Here is a 19268-nt window from a genome sequence, read left to right on the forward strand (position 1 = left end):
AATGATTATACCAGCATGAACCACTTCTAAAAAGCCAGAACCCCTCCCATGAGATCATTTCTCCTGCACTTGTCTTCCCATTCCTTAGCTCCAATTCGCTTGGAGAATCAAGTTTGTCTTCATTGCAGGACCTGTTTCTTCAACTCTAACCTCTTTGACATTCATCTCGTTCAGTCTGCAATTCTGGCAGGTTCCCATTTGTACATTTTGGCACTAGCCATACTCACATTCTTTCTGGCCAGATCATAATTAAAACCTATGTGGCTATCTTCATCTTAGTGAGTGTGTTCTCTAATCTGAAACTTTGGGCTCTTGGCGTAAATGCTCATTAGGCAGGATCCTCCATATCTGCGGTTCTTGTCTAAATGCTGGGAGGGAGGGGGGCTGATCGAATCTCAATGGGGAGGGAGTTCCACAGCCGAGGGGCCACCACCAAGAAGGCACTGTCTCTTGTCTCCACCAATCACACCTGCGAAGGCGGTGAGTTTAATTATAATAAAAATAAATGGAAATAAGGAATAGACTTGGTGTGGTGTTTGGTGCAAGCCACTTATAGAGAATGGAAAATGGGGTGAAAAGGAGAAAGAGGAGTCTCACCATGGCTGAGCAGAAGCTGAAAGGGCCATCTGCAGTATTTTGTTATATTTTAACTTCTTTGCTCATGTGCATGCTCACAGAAAAGAAAGTAAGGAAAAATAAAGAAATATGGAGAAAATACATGGTAGGAAGGAAAGAGATACATTGTTGTATATCAGCCTGTTCAGCCTGTGATTGTGTCTGATGTTTATGTTGAGAATGATGTTCATGTTGATGTGCATAATAGGAATGGGAATGATGTTCCTGATGATGAGCCTGAGGATATGAGTTTGCCTGGGCTGGAGTTAAGTTCAGAAGAGAAGCCTAAGAAAGGTCACATTTCTGGGAAAGAATTTTCACCACTTTTCTCAGAGCGGCAGCCTGAAAATGATGATGAGATTGCTTTGCCAGGCGCAGAAGGTGATGATAGTGAAACCTTGGACAGAAAGCAAAATTTTAGTAAACAGAGACAGAGCTTTCAGAATCTGAGGCATTCTGCTCGTTTACAACAAAAATAAAAAAGATAACAAACCATTACCTAGTGGGAAAGTGAGAAAGAATGCTTTCCTGTCAGTTGCGGCCTTTGGAAAGGGTTTATAATGATTCATGGGAGACTAGTGTCTCAGTTGAGTCAATGTTGTTAATTCATGCTGGTTTCATTTTCAAGTGCTTTATGTTTCATGTATCAAGTTGTAGCCAAGTCTAAGTTTTTGTCTGAGAATTCCTGCTGTTTTGTTCCATGTTTTAAAATGTCTTGCTCCATGGATTTCTATGTACCAAAGGACCTGGTTTACTTTTAAAATTTATGGATTTTCTTGGATTTTGGACTTTTACTGTTTTACTATTTTTTACTGCTTTGCCTACATATATTCTACAATAAACAGCTTGCTGATTTTACCAAGCTGGTGTGGTGTTTCAACTCAGAGGTGTTCCTGCACTGGAGTACAACTTACATGGTAACAGGGATCTGGTGAATGGAGGAATTTGGGTTACTTTGTGGCCATCTGGATTGGTCCTGGCATGGGAGGAAGGGAGAGACCAGTTGGGCGATCTCTGCTGATGCAGCCAAGATCTGCTCCAGCAAACCAGCTCAGGCCAAACAGCTGAGCCGGGGGTGGGAGCCTGTATATGGGGACTCAAGGGCTATGGAGTGTGGGCAGCTGCTGGTCCTTGAGGGGCTCGAGGAAAGGTGAAGGGACGGGAGCCATTTCCAATTCATCTGGACCTCCATCCTTGGAAACTACAATTTCCACTGATCAAACTATGTCTTTGTTTTAGTAGGGGTGGGGCTGGAGGTCTTTGATATCATGGGGGCGGGGGAGAGGTGACTGCACCCATTTGTGAAGAAAATCAAAGTGGTGGGAAGACAAGAGGGGTTGTCGGTGTTGTTCAGCTGGGGTTTGTTTGGAAGCCAAGGCTAAACTGGGTATCATCCCAGCGAGGGGTGGGAGTGGGAAGTCATTCCTGGATCTCCACACTTTTTGGGGTTCTACCTTCAGACAACAAGGTCTGCCCAATTCATGCTGTCCCCATCTTCATATGTGCTCGCTTTTTGTTGTTTCTTGTAATATGAGAACTGCTCAACTTTGGGAGTTTATTTATTAATTTACTAGCTACCCCTTGCCACGCATTGCTGTGGCCCACTCTGTGTATATGTTTTTTTTGTGTATATTTGTGTATATGTTTATGTATATATGTGGTTTTGCACATGCGTTGTAATATATTTTTTATTTTTTGGCTTCTGCTGTGTGTTCCAGTGTTTTTATGAGTGATGGTCACTCGTTGGCCTGGTAGGTGTATTGTGTCCAAATTTAGTGTCAATTCATCCAGTGGTTTTTGAGTTTTGTTAACCCCACAACAAACACTACATTTTTATTTATATAGATTTATGACATTTCTACCCCACCTTTCTCACCCCCGAGGGGACTCAAGATGGCTTTACAAACCTTAAAACACCATGTACACTTAAATATTAAAACAGCATTAAAAGTACATTTAAAACAATTAAAACATTAAAAAATACAATCAGAGTTTAAAACGTAATCCATGAACGTAATCCAGGCTGTTCCAATGGTCATTGCACATTGTTTCAAGTCTATCTATTGCATAAGTATTCTAAAGGCTTGGTCACAAAGCCACATTTTCACTCTCTTGCGAGAGGTCAGGGGCGGGGTGACCTAATATCCCTGGGGAGGGAGTTCCAGAGCCAAGGGGCCACCATTGTCTCTTGTCTCTGCAAATCGGACCTGCGAGGGAGGCAGGACCAAGAGCAGATGATCTTAAACTCTGTGGTGGTTCATAGAGGGAGATACGTTCGGGAAGATAAACTGGGCCAGAACCATTTCTGGGGTTCAAAAGTTTGAAACTGCATACCACCTGAAGTCTTCTATTTTTATAGTTTCCAGGTGCCATTCATATGTATGATAAAAAATAAATAATAAGTAAAGGGCTTGGAAATGTTAAAACTATTTGGCATTTCATTTATTCAGCATTTGGGAAATGTCCTTTAAAGTTTTTTTAAAAGCTTTTGTAATGCGGGGAAAACCTGCACAAATGAGATGTACTGAAAAATATTGTTGCCTTGCAAGCAAAAGTAAACACTGAAATGGTCCATCTTAGGTCAGTAACACCAGGGAATGAGCACAAAATGAGAGCGCCGGGATTAGAATCTGCCTGGGGAAAAACAAAATGACTGTTATCACAATTTGTTCCTGTGTTCCTGGATGTATTTTAAAAGTATGTCAGAAGAAAGACTCCTCTAATTAAGACTGAGATCATCTGCAAGTCTCTTATAATACTCCTATGTTATTCATAACCGGGCTTCACCTCATAGATGTGGTGAGCTGTTGCAGAGAATTAGATATGTCTCATGTTGTTATTATTCTTTCTTTTAACATCTAGTGCAGCAACACTTTGAAAGTGATACTCCTCTGATGAGAAGATGAAAGCTGAAGAGTCATCACATGGAAATGCTCCTGTCATGGTTTCCTTGATCTTCGTCATATTACTTCTACCCCACATGGCAGGCAAGATGACAAAGTCAGTATGTGATCAGGACAGATCCTATGCAGAGGGTTACTGCAAAGATGGGGATCTCATTCTTGGTGGGGTGTTATCTTTGTCTCAGAGAAATGTTCAAAGGCAAAGTTATGAAATACGTCCTAAGGAAGTTTCTTCTTACACAGTTCAAACAGTGTAAGTATTCAGTTTCTTATTAGCTGGTAGGGACACTAGACCTTCTAAGGGTACAAAAAGAAGTCTAAAGCTATATCTCAGGAAGGTAACTATTGACACTTTGATGTATGTACCTTAATTCCTTTTGTGCTAATCAGCTTCCATTTGATGCAGGGTGAAATATTGTGCTGAGGCAGCTGTTGAGGCAAAGGTTCAACTACCCGGTGGTCTACATGAAGGGATACTTTTTTTTTTCATGTTAGGAGTGACTTGAGAAACTGCAAGTCACTTCTGGTGTGAGAGAATTGGCTGTCTTCAAGGACGTTGCTAAGGGGATGTCCAGATGTTTTGATGTTTTACCATCCTTGCACTCTACCCACTACCTCACTGCCTTGGGACTTCTGTCATTCCAGGTTATTTGCTCTGGCTAAGACCTGTCTCAGTTCTCAAATAGGCCCTGGAAATGAGTAGCCTAGGCCTCACTATGGCCAATGCTGGGACCTGGTCATTGCACTTTACCCGTCCCCCGACCCCCATGTTTCCCTTTGCACTAGCCTCAGCCTAACCCTCTGAAATTGCCAAGGCCCTTTCTGAATTTCTGGCCCCTGACACCTCATTTGCACAAAGAATCATGCAGAATCAGTTTTTAATATATATGTGTGTGCTGATAATTCTATGTCTATGTTTTGCTTACACTGTATGTTTTCTGTGTATTTTGTTTACGTGGAAACTGCCCTGTGTCCTCTAGGGGAGATAGAGCAGTATATAAACATTATTATTATTATTATTATTATTATTATTATTATTATTTTACTGACACAAAAACACAGTATGTCACAGCAAACGAGATCTATATGCTGGTTTTTGTATCAAAAGATCACAAGTCAAATACTTCCCAAGCGTCTAGGACTGTGTGATGTATTTTCTAATGATGCATACAAATACAAGTAAGGTGGCTCCATGTGCGTCCCTCCCAAAGTAAGGTGGCCTTTTGCAGTTGATAGATTGTGATTTGTCAATGTTTATTGTTTCCAAATGCCAGCTGAGATCTTTTGACACGGCCCCCAGTGTGCTGATGACCACTGGGACCACCTGTACTGGTTTATGGCAGAGCCTTTGCAGTTCGATTTTAAGGTCCTGATAACGGCTGAGTTTTTCCTGTTGTTTTTCTTCTATGCGACTGTCACCTGGTATGGCAACATCAATAATCCAAACTTTTTTCTTTTCTACAACCATGATGTCCGGTGTATTGTGTTCCAAAACTTTGTCAGACTGGATTAGAAAGTCAAACAGTATTTTTGTGTGTTCATTTTCCACTACCTTATTATTATTATTATTATTAATAATAATAATAATAATAATAATAATAATAATATCATTATCGGTGTGGGAGGCTTCTCTCATGTCCCCACATGGGAAGCTGGAGCTGACAGAGGGAGCTCATCCACGCTCTCCCCAGATTCGAACCTCTGACCTGTCGGTCTTCAGTCCTGCTGGTACAAGGGTTTCACTCATTGCACCATCGGCATACTAATTGATAATGTGACATAAATTTGGAGTAATATTTTAAAATGGATATAAAATATTATTGGGTTGTTGTAGGTTTTTTTCGGGCTATATGGCCATGTTCTGGAGGCATTCTCTCCTGATGTTTCGCTTGCATCTTTGGCAAGCATCCTCAGAGGTAGTGAGGTCTGTTGGAACTAGGAAAATGGGTTTATATATCTGTGGAAAGACCAGGGTGGGACAAAGGACTCTTGTCTGCTGGAGCTAGGTGTGAATGTTTCAACTGACCACATTGATTAGCATTTGATAGCCTGGAAGTGCCTGGAGCAATCTTTTGTTGAGAGGTGATTAGATGTCCCTGATTGTTTTCTGCTGTTTTGCTGTTTTAATTTTAGAGTTTTTTTAATACTGGTAGCCAGATTTTGTTCATTTTCATGGTTTCCTCCTTTCTGTTGAAATTGTCCACATGCTTGTGGTCTTTCCACAGATATATAAACCCATTTTCCTAGTTCCAACAGACCTCACTACCTCTGAGGATGCTTGCCATAGATCCAGGCATTCTTGGTAGACACGGATTATCTGGATCCGGCACAGTCTGGCTTTAGGCCGGGGCATGGTACCGAGACAGCCTTGGTCGCCTTAGTGGATGATCTCCGTCGGGAGCTCGACAGGGGGAGTGTGTCCCTGTTGGTGCTGCTCGACCTCTCAGCGGCCTTCGATACCGTCGACCACGGTATCCTTCTGGGACGCCTCGCGGGGATGGGTCTCGGAGGTACTGCTTTGCAGTGGCTCCGGTCATTCCTCGAGGGTCGGTCTCAGAAGGTGTTACTGGGGGACTCCTGTTCTACCCCACAACCTTTGTTTTGTGGGGTCCCTCAGGGTTCAATACTGTCTCCCATGTTGTTTAACATCTACATGAAGCCGCTGGGCAAGATCATCCGGAGTTTCGGAGTGCGATGTCATCTGTACGCAGACGATGTCCAACTCTGTCACTCCTTTCCACCTGCTACTAAGAAGGCTGTCGAGGTCCTGAACCGGTGCTTGGCCGCTGTGACGGTCTGGATGGGGGCAAACAAATTGAAATTAAATCCAGACAAGACAGAGGTACTCCTGGTCAGTCGCAGGGCCGAACAGGGTATAGGGCTACAGCCTGTGTTAGACGGGGTCGCACTGCCCCTGAAGACACAGGTTCGCAGTTTGGGTGTGATCCTGGATTCATCGCTGAGCCTGGACCCCCAGGTTTCGGTGGTGACCAGGGGAGCATTCGCACAGTTAAGACTCGTGCGCCAACTGCGACCGTACCTTGGGAAGTCTGACTTGGCCACGGTAGTCCACGCTCTGGTTACATCCCGCCTTGACTACTGCAACGCTCTCTACGTGGGGTTGCCTTTGAAGACGGCCTGGAAGCTCCAACTAGTCCAACGGGCGGCAGCCATGGTATTAACAGGAGCAGGGCGCAGGGAGCATACAACTCCCCTGCTGTACCAGCTCCACTGGCTGCCTATTAGCTACCGGGCCCAATTCAAAGTGCTGGCATTGGCCTTTAAAGCCCTAAACGGTTCTGGCCCAACATATCTATCCGAACGTATCTCGGCCTATCAGCCCACCAGGACCCTAAGATCTTCGGGAGAGGCCCTACTCTCTATCCCACCTGCTTCACAGGTGCGGCTGGCGGGAACGAGAGACAGGGCCTTTTCTGTGGTGGCCCCGCGGCTTTGGAATGCCCTCCCTGTAGAGATAAGATCAGCCTCCTCGCTGATGGTTTTTCGAAAAAAACTGAAGACATGGATGTTTGAACAGGCATTCGGCTAAGCCGAGGCGACGAAGTTTTCGATCATGGACTGGCAATCACAGACAACGAAATTGGATTATGATTTTAATTATGAGATGCTTTGGTCTGTATTGGTGGCCCAATACTGTGTATTGTATATGTACTTGTGTTTTATATTTTTAATCTGAATATTGTTGTTTTTAAATGCTGTAAACCGCAATGAGTCGCCGATTTAGGCTGAGATATTAGCGGTATACAAGTGTACTAATAAATAAATAAAATAAATAAATAAATAGATGCAGGCGAAACGTCAGGAGAGAATGCCTCTAGAACATGCCCATATAGCCCGAAAAAACCTACAACAACCCAGTGATTTCGGCCATGAAAGCCTTCGACAATAAAATATTATTGCCTTTCATAGCCATGGATGAGTTCAACTAAATAACAGCCCTAGTGTCTAGCAACCACATAAGACCTAGAATATTCTCTCTAACTTAGACGCCCTGTTTAAATTAAAAGATTTCCAATCTTTTAATGCCACACAGGCGTATTTCTTTCCATCTCCTGTGTTTCTAGGATTAATCAATGTCTTTATTGCCAATTCCTCAGTTTGGAATCAGTTGTGCAGTATTTCTTACTAATCGGGCTTCTTCATCTTTCATTTTTGATAGCAGATGTGAGGGTTCAGCTTTCTATCATCGAAATCCTATTGTTATTTCTGTCTAGAGTAGACTCACCACTTATGCATTGAGCCATCAATCCCCAATTAATTGAATAGCTCTTCTGAATTTGGGGCTAACCAAAAAATGCCAGCCTATGTCTGTTGCGTATGAAATGCTTTGCTGTCCTTTCTGTCTCCACAGCCCCGAAACAAAGAACTACCAGCATGTCCTGGCATTTGTGTTTGCTGTAGAGAAAATAAATAAGAATCCCCATTTCTTACCCAACATCTCTCTGGGATTTTGCCTTTATGACAACTCTTACAGTGGAAGCCAAACCTATGAGAATGTTATCAGCCTACTGTCTGAGAGGGACGAGCTCGCTCCAGTTTATCTTCCGTTCTATGGAAATGGGCTCTCCTATGCTTATGGTCAGTCATCTTATGACAACATGAATACAAAGAAAGTCAAAATATTTCCCAACTACAATTGCCAAGGCCAAAAGAAAATGGTAGCTGTCATTGGGGCGCAGACATCAGAGCCATCTGTTCAGATCGCCAATATGCTGGGGATCTATAAGATACCACAGGTAAGGACGAAGAACATTGCCATATTCCTTTTCAGCAGCCTCTGACAGAGAAGATCTATGTTCACTGATGTTGATGTTGAGTTTCTGCACATCTTTGTAATATTATAATTGTGTGGTACTTACTTTGGAAGAAAATAATAACAATAATAATAATGCCAGCAAAGTGATCTTGTCTGCTGTGGACTCATCTTGTTGTGTTTCTAATAATAATAATAATAATAATAATAATAATAATAATAATAATAATGCCACCAGAGTGATCTTGTCTGCTGTGGACTCATCTTGTTGTGCTTCTTCTTCTTCTTCTTCTTCTTCTTCTTCTTCTTCTTCTTCTTCTTCTTCTTCTTCTTCTTCTTCCTCCTCCTCCTCCTCCTCCTCCTCCTCCTCTTCTTCTTCTTCTTCTTCTTCTTCTTCTTCTTCTTCCTCCTCCTCCTCCTCCTCTTCTTCTTCTTCTTCTTCTTCTTCTTCTTCTTCTTCTTCTAGAATCATAGAATCATAGAATCAAAGAGTTGGAAGAGGGCCATCCAGTCCAACCCCCTGCCAAGAAGCAGGAATACTGCATTCAAATCACCCCTGACAGATGGCCATCCAGCCTTCTTCTTCTTATTATTATTATTATTTATTGTTTAGCCCTTAGGCCATATCACAATTTCAAGCCAAACAAGATATTTAGAACAATATATTAAATAAATATGATGAAACTGAGTATATTTTCCTTATCACCCCTACAATTTACCCTGATCAGCTCCACATATGTGGTTCTCAAACGTAATGTTTTGCTTAAATACAGAGCTGTTATAAGCACATCCTTATAGAGAACAATAGAATACATCTATCCAGCAATATTACTTACTTAATTAGGAGATCTCTCATAGCCCGAGGATGATGGTCCTCTAAGTCCAGTGTCTTGGCGGCAGGTCCATAGGTGGCTGTGGAGCCCTATTCTTGATTCGCATGTCCTCCCACAGGACATCGGTTTCCAGGTGGAAGGCAGTCCTGATCAGGGTTGGCTTGATGCGCCTTCCTCTTGGCACGTTTCTCCCTTTCTTCCTCCATTTGTGCCTCTTTGAATTCTGCAGCACTGCTGGTCACAGCTGACCTCCAGTTAGTGTGCTCAAAGGCCAGGGCTTCCCAGTTCTCTGTGTCTATGCCACAGTTTTTAAGGTTGGCTTTAAGCCCATCTTTAAATCTCTTTTCCTGTCCACCAACATTACATTTCCCATTCTTGATTTTGGAGTATTTTAACTGCTTTGGGAGACTGTGATCAGGCATTCGGACAACATGGCCAGTCCAGTGGAGTTGATGGCGTAGGATCATCACTTCAATGCTGGTGGCCTTTGCTTCTTCCAGCACACTAACATTTGTCCACCTGTCTTTCCAAGAGATTTGCAGGATTTTTCGGAGGCAACGCTGATGGAATTGTTCAAGGTGTTGAGTCCATGCAACATGCAACAGTCCATGTTTCGCAGGGATATAACAGGGCTGGGAGGACAATAGCTTTATAAACAATATATCCAGCAATATTGCAGGATCCATGGCCAATATGTGCAGTGCAAAAATGCAACAAGTTTTTTAATGAATGAATTACAAAATCCAAGAAATTGCTTTTCCATTTCTGGGGACAAGTCATCTAAATAGGTGTCCTCTGTGACAGTCAGGACATTGGAAATATACTAGTTGGTTAGCTTATGTTTTACTGTTCTTATGAAATGGCCGTCTCCCAGACTTTCCAGACTTTCCAGTACAATGTAGGCACATTAGATGGAAATAAAGGAGGACTTTTTATTGATGACTCCTGGACTCTGGATCCCCTGTTGAGAAAAATAGATCTTAAATCTTTGCACTACTAGACAAATATATATTTTATTCTCATAAGCTTTTAGCTTTTTAATTGTTTACTCAGTTTGATATAGCTGGTAGATGTTGATTATTTGGTGATTTAAATTTTTGTGTTTTGAACTTATTTATTTGTTATGTATTGTTTTATTGTTTGCTATGTCAAGTGCAATGGAAAGCTTGGACCTAAATTTGAAAGATAAAGACATGTTTCACAGGCTTGTTGTGATAATACAGCTGGACTGGTTAGTTAGGAAGAACGAGTTTTGCCTTCTTGAGCTCTTTAAGTAAACTGTGGCATATGAATATAATGTAATGTTGAGAAATTTAACATTTTTTTTAATAAATACTAAATGCAATTAGATCTTGAAACAAATTTGGTTATACATATGTATGTTGTCTAGCCTTTAAAACTGTTTTATTACTGTGAAAATTTAGGTCATTGAAGCAAACTCTGAAAATCATGTGATCCAGAGTTCTTTTGAATTTAATTAGCACATTAATGACCCATCTATTCTCTGCTGTGATATCTGTGTCTGTTTTTAATTAATCATTGTTATCATAAGCATCATGTAAGGCAAGTCAGATTAAAACAGAGCGATTCTTCCAAGTTTCCTCAATCAGTTTCATGGCTCAGTGGAGACTGCAACTTGGATTTTCGGTCTCAGGATGCATCTACACTGTAGAATTATTGCAGTTATACACGAGGAGCCGCTGGTGGCGCAGTGGGTTAAAGTGCTGAGCTGCTGAACTTGCTGACTGAAAGGTCACATGTTCAAATCCGGGGAGCAGGGTGAGCTCCTGCTGTTAGCCCCAGATTCTGTCAATCTAGCAGTTTGAAAACATGCAAACATGAGTAGATTAATAGGTACTGCTCTGGCGGGAAGGTAACAGCACTCCATGCAGTCATGCTGGCCACATGACCTTGAAGGTGTCTACGGACAAAGTTGGATCTTCGGCTTAGAAATGGAGATGAGCACCAACCCGCAGAGTCAGACATAAATAGACTTAATGTCAGGGGAAAACCTTTAACTTTTTAATACTACTTTAACTGCTTTAGCCTGTAGGAGGGTTGATCTGGTTCCCAAACAGAACTGGCCACAGTTGTCTCCACTGCCACCTACATTCTCTGGGCTCAGGTACCCTGTGGACATACAATGTCAGTCCTCTTCCCCACTCAGCCCTATGCTGTGCTGGTCACTGGTCACAACATGTGTCCTACCTGTTCTCCACTGTGTGACATTACCTTCACCAGAGTGATGGGGAGCTCTGGGAAGGATGAAGTAAGAGGAGGGAGGGCAGTTCTTGCTCTCCTACCTCCCTTAGTGCCCTGTCTACCTGGTGTCTACCTGGTGACATCATGGCAAGCAACAGAAAACAAATAGGATCCATGTTATGGATGGACACTGCCGTAACACGTAGGATGAGAGATCAGCAATTAAGGTGGTCGCCAGACAGCATCAAACATTGTTTGTGCCACTAGGCTGTGGGGACTTCCTTCCACCTCCATGGCAGCTGAGGGACTATTGGAGGGGATAAGACTTGGGACAGTCCAGTATCCAGTGCACGGGATCAGCACCAGGTTTTAGGTCAGTGTAGATTCAAGCTCAGGCCAAGATCTAGCCACAATAGATACCTTACAGAATGCTTGACTTACCAACTTATTTGGAAATAATCTGACAAACCTTTATGTGTTTACAGATCAGTTTTGGCTCCTCTGATCCTGTCGTGCACAATAAAATTGAATCCCCCTCCTTTTATCAGATGAACTCAAGTGATGAACTTCATCTTGTAGGTATCATCCAGTTGCTTCTTCACTTTGAGTGGACATGGATTGGACTTGTTGTTGCAGCATATGGCAGAAGTGGGAGCCTCTTCCATAAATTCAAAGGGGAAATGGAGAAGAATAGGATCTGTTCTGAATTTGTAATTTTCTTTCAAGAAATTTTAGTATATCTCACTGAAATAGACCAAAGAAAACAAGAACTGAAGAGGTCATCATGCAAAGTGGTGTTTGCCTATGGTGATATCGAGTTTCTCTCAAGGATATACTGGCACACAAATGAGATATTGGCAGGGAAAGTGTGGCTGACCACAGCAAAGTGGGACGGTAATCCATATATATATAAAGGACGGTTCTCTGGTGCCCTATCCTTAGCTTCCCATCAAAAAGAGATTCCAGGATTCCGATATTTTCTTCAGTCTGTGACTCCAAACAAATATCCTGATGATGTTTTCATTAAGAGTTTCTGGAGCCAAGTATTCAACTGCAATTTGCTTCCTCCCTACTCTCTGCCTGCAAAACTACAATACAGGTCATGCAGTGGTCAGGAGAAGTTGGATAGTCCCTCTGTATCCCATTTTGAGATGAACATGAGCCCCCTGAGTTACAGTATCTGCAAAGCAGTTTTTGTGGTGGCCAAGGCACTGCACGATCTTTCTTTAGACAGATCAAAGCAGAAAAAAGGGGGAAATAGCCTGAAAGTTGAGATTATCCCACTGTGGAAGGTGAGTCCTTTCTCTTTGACAACAACACTCTGAAACAGAAATGAATGGTTGAGAGCCATTGTGGTATTGTAATGTGTGTGTTAAAAGAAAGACAATTTTATTTATTTATTTTGAAGCATTTTAATCTCATTTTTCCATAAAAAAAAGTCTTTTGTTGTTATGTGTGTGGGGTCACTAATAACAAGCAAAATGGTCTCAAATTTTACATCTAAAATGCCCTTGCAAATGATGAAAATGGGATCAGAAAACATGAAGCAAACCAACAAAATCGTCTACTAATCCTTATGGTTGTGTAAGTATTCTGAGATTAGGAACATACATTATAACTTATAATATGAAACCCATGCCCACAGGACCAAGACTACAGATCCACCTATGCACATCCAACAATATATGGTATCTTTTGGGGTTATCTAAGTCCTCCAGGTGTTTCTATACCATGTGTCTGCTGGATGTTACACATAATCACCCTGGATGACCTAGGAAATTCCAAGACAGGATACATGTATAAGAATTTTCTGGATCCTCCACGGCAGATGTCATTCACTATTATTGTGAAATTTCCAGTTTCCAGAGTAAGTTCATGAAGATATCCCACACAGATACAGGTGCCATACTGTATTTCAAGTTACCCATTCGATTCAAAGTTCACAAAATGTTCTTCTTGCTGAATGATATTATAACGGTTTTCCACATTTTTCCAATTTTCAAAGACTTCACACAATAAAGACATTTTGGACACTTCATAATATACAACACACACATATTTTTTTATATCCAGGTGCACTGGTTCCTTAAGAAAATACTTTGCAACAAAACTACTGTGGAGGATGCCATTTTTGATGGGATTGAAGACATGGCAACTTACGATATTTTGAATTGGATCCTGTTCCCCAATTACTCCTTTCTCAGTGTGAAGGTTGGGGAAGTGAACCTTCGCTCTGCAACGAATCACAGTGTTGCTATTCATAAAGAGATAACCCTCTGGAATAACAAATTTATCCAGGTCAGTCATGAGGCATAAGTTCTTCTTGTTGGTTTATTTTAAAATTCATAAACTGTGTGACGGCGCGAGTGGCGCCACCTATGTATAGAACTGTTAGTTGTAAGATTTAAACTGTTGTAGCATGCTTAATCCTGCCCCTTTTACCCTGGTTATGTATAGTTGTATGGATTGGTTGCTTGTATCTGTCAATCAGTACTGTTTGGCTCCACCTCTTCCTGCAAGAGGGGAGAACTTCCTTTTTTCTTCATTCTGCCATCAGAGTTCCTGCAACATGGACGTGAGTAAGAGACCTGACTCTAAAGGACCCTGATTTAAGTTACCTCTTAGCACCAGTTCTGCGGTTTTTTACCCCTGGGACTCATGTTTTATGTCCAGATCGTCCTGGACAATTATTGAGGAGACCCAGGCGCCTTCAAGCCAGTTCTTTTGGCACCAAAGGAAGATCCTGAATCTTCAAAACGTAGGCCATCTGAACTGGGGTTGTGGTTTGCTCCGGCATTCACAGCCATTGAGGAAAGAGGAAACTTGGTGAGGCTTCTCAGCTTCAAACCCCTTGGACCCAGGACTGATTGAGACTGTAACGTATGTTTTCCTTCGCCCCTCTAAGGTTTTCCAGTTCATTGCTTTGAAGAAATGACTTTGTGATAAATAAAACTTATCTTGAGCTATTTATGGCGTTTTGGGTTTTTGGGAGTTCCAGTTTCCTATAGGAGGGCAAGAAGCAATCCCCTGGGGGAAAGATGCCACGTCCATCCCTCCTTTATTGAGAATAATAGCCCCCAGGCGCGACGGCACAAACTGTCTCTCTCCAGCAAACATCAGCTTTGGGTGGAATAGAATGATCAAATTATTCAAGCAACCTGAAAATATAATGCACAAATATCAGCGCTGTGAAAAAACAACAAAAATCAGTTATCCTCTAACCAGCACAACTAAAAAGCAATGTTAGAACTCAACTACAATTCCATATCAAATGAAGCTTCAAACAATGGCTTCAAACGACAGGAAAGGATATTCCACCTGAACTTTAGGAAGCACTTCCTGACTGTGAGAGCTGTTCAGCAGTGGAACTCTCTGCCCTAGAGTGTGGTGGAGGCTCCTTCTTTGGAGGCTTTTAAGCAGAGGCTGGATGGCCATCTGTCAGGGGTGCTTTGAATGCAATTTTCCTGCTTCTTGGTAGGGGGTTGGACTGGATGGCCCATGAGGTCTCTTCCAATTCTGACTATGATTCCATGAATCTATGTAATATTTTAATGGTGCATTTGAAAAGCTTACAACAGTCGTGCTCAGGAAGTGTCCTCGAAGAAGGAATTTCAATGTTCAGAATGCCAAAGAAAAGGACCTGTCCCAGAGGAAAAGTGTTTTTGCTATACATCAAGGGAACCACTGACCACAGAGGGAAGCTGATGAAGAAACACAACGTAAAAACTATCTACAGGCCCACTAAAAAATCCCATGTTCAGCAAAGGACAAGAAGGATCCTCTCACCTCTGCAGGAGTCTACTGTACACCATGCAGCTGTGGACAAGCCTACATAGGGTCCACCAAACACAGCATTGCCCAAACACAAATCAAGGGACATGAAAGACTCTGCAGACTACTTCAACCAGAGTAGTCAGCCATAGCAGAGCACCTGATGAACCAACCTGGACACAGCATATTATTTGAGGACACAGAAATGCTGGACCACTCTAACAACTACCATGTCAGGCTACACAGAGAAGCAGTTGAAACCTACAAGCATGTGGACAATTTCAACAGGAAGGAAGAAACCATGAAAATGAACAAAATCTAGCTACCAGAGCAATGCTCAAAAATAGGAGAATTCCAGACAAAAAACATTCAAGGCCAGTTAATGACCTACCAACAAAGGATTCCCCCAAGCAGGAAGCAGCCAGACCTTGAAAACTGCTAGGCCACTAAAAACCCTAATCAAGGTGGCCAGTTGCAACATTCACATCTACCTCCAACAGACAAAAGTTCTTTCTCCCATCCTGAACTTTCCACAGATATATAAACCCAATTTTCCTTGTTTCCAACAGACCTCACAACCTCTGAGGATGCCTGCCATAGATGCAGGCATAACATCAGGAGAGAATGCTTCTGGAACATGGCCATAGAGCCTGGAAAACACACAACAATCCAGTGATTCCAGCCATGAAAACCTTCAATAACACATAGACCTGTCTTTTATTTCATCATTATATATTTATCTCATCAAAACACTCAGAAAAAGTTTGTACATTGATAGGTTATTATAGAAGTGGTTTGAATTTAAAATGCTGTAGAAGAATGATTGTTTTATATTTACTTTAATATTTTTTTCTCACTGAATCTGCATAGCCACCGCATTCTGTGTGCAGCCATAAATGTTCACCAGGCTTCCAGACGATAATTTTGAAGGGCAAACCCAAATGTTGTTTCCAGTGCAAAGAATGTCCTAGAGGAAAAATATCCAACAAGACAGGTAGGTGTTGCTAGCATGTTATGATGCCACATGACTTAATAAACTATTCTGTACATAGACTTTGAACATATTGACAATATTTCCATCAAGAAAAGTGTCCAAAGACCAATAGATGAAAGTGTCTTCTGATCTGTGTTTTCTAGATATGGATTATTGTGTGGAATGCAACAAGGATCACTATCCAAACAAAGGAAGAAATAAGTGCATCCCCAAAAGCATAATCTTCTTATCCTATGAGGAACCTTTGGGAATCACATTAGCTTTCACTGCAGTATTTTTTTCATTCTTGTCTGCTGTGGTGTTTGGAAACTTTATCAGATGTAGAGCATCTCCAATAGTTAAAGCCAACAACCGGCAACTCAGCTATGTCCTCCTCTCTTCCCTCATACTTTGCTTCCTCTGCTCTTATTTATTTGGTACACTTGTATACCGCTAATATCTCAGCCTGTGCGGCGACTCATTGCGGTTTACAACATATTTAAAATACAATATTCACTTTAGAAATATAAAATAAAATATAAAAATACATACATATACATACATAGTATTGGGCCACCAATACAGACCGGAACATCTCATAGTTAAAGTCGTAATCCAATTCGTTATCCTTGATTGCTAGACCATGATCAAAACATCATCACATCGGAATTAGTTGAAAACTTGCTCGAACATCCAAGTTTTCAGTTGTTTCCGAAATGCCATTAGCGAGGTGGCTGATCTTATTTCAGTAGGGAGGGCATTCCAAAGCCGGGGGGCCACCACAGAAAAGGCCCTATCTCTCGTTCCCGCAAGCCGCACTTGTGAAGCAGGCGGGATGGAGAGAAGGGCTTCTCCTGAAGATCTTAGGGTCCTGGTGGGCTGATAGGCCGAGATACGTTCGGATAGGTATGTAGGGCCAGAACCGTTTAGGGCTTTAAAGGTCAAAACCAGCACTTTGAATTGGGCTCGGTAGCTAATCGGTAGCCAGTGGAGCTGGTACAGCAGAGGAGTTGTATGCTCCCTGCGCCCTGCTCCTGTTAATACCATGGCTGCCGCCCGTTGGACTAATTGGAGCTTCCGGGCCGTCTTCAAAGGCAACCCCACGTAGAGAGCGTTGCAGTAGTCAAGGCGGGATGTAACCAGAGCGTGGACTACCGTGGCCAAGTCAGACTTCCCAAGGTACGGTCGCAGTTGGCGCACGAGTCTTAACTGTGCGAATGCTCCCCTGGTCACCGCCGAAACCTGGGGATCCAGGCTCAGCGATGAGTCCAAGATCACACCCAAACTGCGAACCTGTGTCTTCAGGGGGAGTGCGACCCCGTCTAACACAGGCTGTAGCCCTATACCCTGTTTGGCCCTGCGACTGACCATTGAAGATCTTTGCTCTTCATTGGACGACCAAGTAAAACAATCTGCATTCTTCGGCAGACAGCCTTTGGGATCATTTCCTCTGTCTCTCTTGCTACAGTCTTGGCTAAAACCATCACCGTGATTCTGGCCTTCAAGGCCACAAAACCAGGCAGTGGTGCACGGAAATGGCTGAGACCTAGACTTTCATACTTCTTTGTAGTGGTCTGTTCTCTTATTCAGGTTGTGATTTGCATGGTCTGGTTGGGCACCTCCCCTCCATTCCCAGATGCTGATTTCTACACAGAACCTGGACACATCATCCTGGAGTGCAATGAGAGCTCACCCGCTGCACTCTACTCCATTCTGGGCTACTTGGGTCTTTTAGCTTTGGTGAGCTTCATTGTGGCTTTTCTTGCCAGGAAGCTGCCTGATGTCTTCAATGAAGCCAAGTTCATCACTTTCAGCATGCTAGTTTTCTGCACTGTCTGGATATCCGTCATCCCAGTCTATTTCGGCCCCAGTGGGAAATATGCGGTGACTGTGGTGATCTTCTCTATATTGGCCTCTAGTGCTGGGTTACTTGGTTGCATATTTTCCCCAAAATGTTATATTATTCTACTCTACCCAAATAAGAACCAGAAAGCACATGTAACCAGCAAACGTTTCCACGGATTTAAAAAATGCTAATGAGTAGAGGTGTGTGAAATTCGGGTATTTTGGAGATACAAACCCCCAAACTACAATGCAGGAAGGGCCCAACCCAAATTATTAATGAATCAAAACAGAATGTCTTGAAACTTTTGGAGAAATTAGTTGATTTGGAGCATTTGGGCTATATGGCCATGTTCCAGAAGCATTCTCTCCTGATGTTTCATCTGCATCTATGGAAGATATCCTCAGAGGTGAGACCCCTCTACCTCTGAGGATGCCTGCCATAGATGCAGGTGAAACATCAGGAGAGAATGCTTCTGAAACATGGCCATACAACCTGGAAAGCACACAACAACCTGCTAATAATAGTAGCTAGTAGCTAGCTACTATTATATATATATGTAAGAACTTTTACAATTTCCTAAAAATCAGTGGATGACCACATCTTTCTAAAACCTTGCAGGAATTATTCCCTTCTTGTGTTTTGTCCCTGTGGAGATATACAAGGAGATACCCCTTTTAGCTTGTTTAAAAATATATTTGTAAGTCCCTAAAACTCAGTGGATGACCAAAACATTCTACAAGTAGGGCAAGTTTCATTTTGATAGCCATAAAAATGACAGGGAAACAAGCCTTGTTAGTTTCCCCATTGGTTCAATAATGCAATTAGTGATTTTAGAATCAATAATAGGCTGTAGAAAGAAGATGACACTCTATATTATTTCAAATATTTCCTTGCTACATATCTTGTGTATTCAGTAAGGAAACACACAGAACATTTGTCCCAAAACCCTACTATTACAATATTTTTCCTGTCAGGTGCGACTTGAGAAATGCTTCTGGTGTGAGAGAATTGGCCATCTGCAAGGACATTGCCCAGGGGATGCCCAATGTTTTGATGTTTTACCATCCTTGTGGGAGGCTTCTCTCATGTTCCCGCATGGGGAGCTGGAGCTGGAGCTGACAGAGGGAGCTCAACGCTCTCTCACCGGATTCAAACTTGTGACCTGTTGGTCTTCAGTCCTGCCGGCGCCAGAGGTTCACTATTGAAATGACCTAAAGTCTCCTTTGTTTTGGGCCACATCTGGGGCTGTTTCCCAGATGTTTTTGATGTTTTATTATCCTTGTGGGAGGCTTCTCTCATGAGCTCCCTCTGTCAGCTCCAGCTCCCCATGCGGAGACAAGAGGAAAGCCTC

The 19268-nt window shown here is 42.4% G+C and overlaps 1 protein-coding gene across 1 annotated transcript; it reads left to right on the plus strand.

The window, feature by feature from the left end:
• The first annotated feature begins 398 nt into the window (after positions 1–398).
• Positions 399–18108, plus strand: LOC132780631 (vomeronasal type-2 receptor 26-like). Its single transcript, XM_067460759.1, has 7 exons — positions 399–480; positions 1642–1765; positions 7891–8275; positions 11293–11394; positions 15969–16092; positions 16236–16495; positions 17449–18108. Exons 1-7 carry the CDS (start codon positions 399–401, stop codon positions 18106–18108), a joined length of 1737 nt encoding a protein of 578 aa, XP_067316860.1.
• The last annotated feature ends 1160 nt before the right edge of the window (positions 18109–19268 follow it).

Source organism: Anolis sagrei, chromosome X (assembly GCF_037176765.1).
Source record: "Anolis sagrei isolate rAnoSag1 chromosome X, rAnoSag1.mat, whole genome shotgun sequence".
Taxonomy (NCBI): Eukaryota; Metazoa; Chordata; class Lepidosauria; order Squamata; family Dactyloidae; genus Anolis; species Anolis sagrei.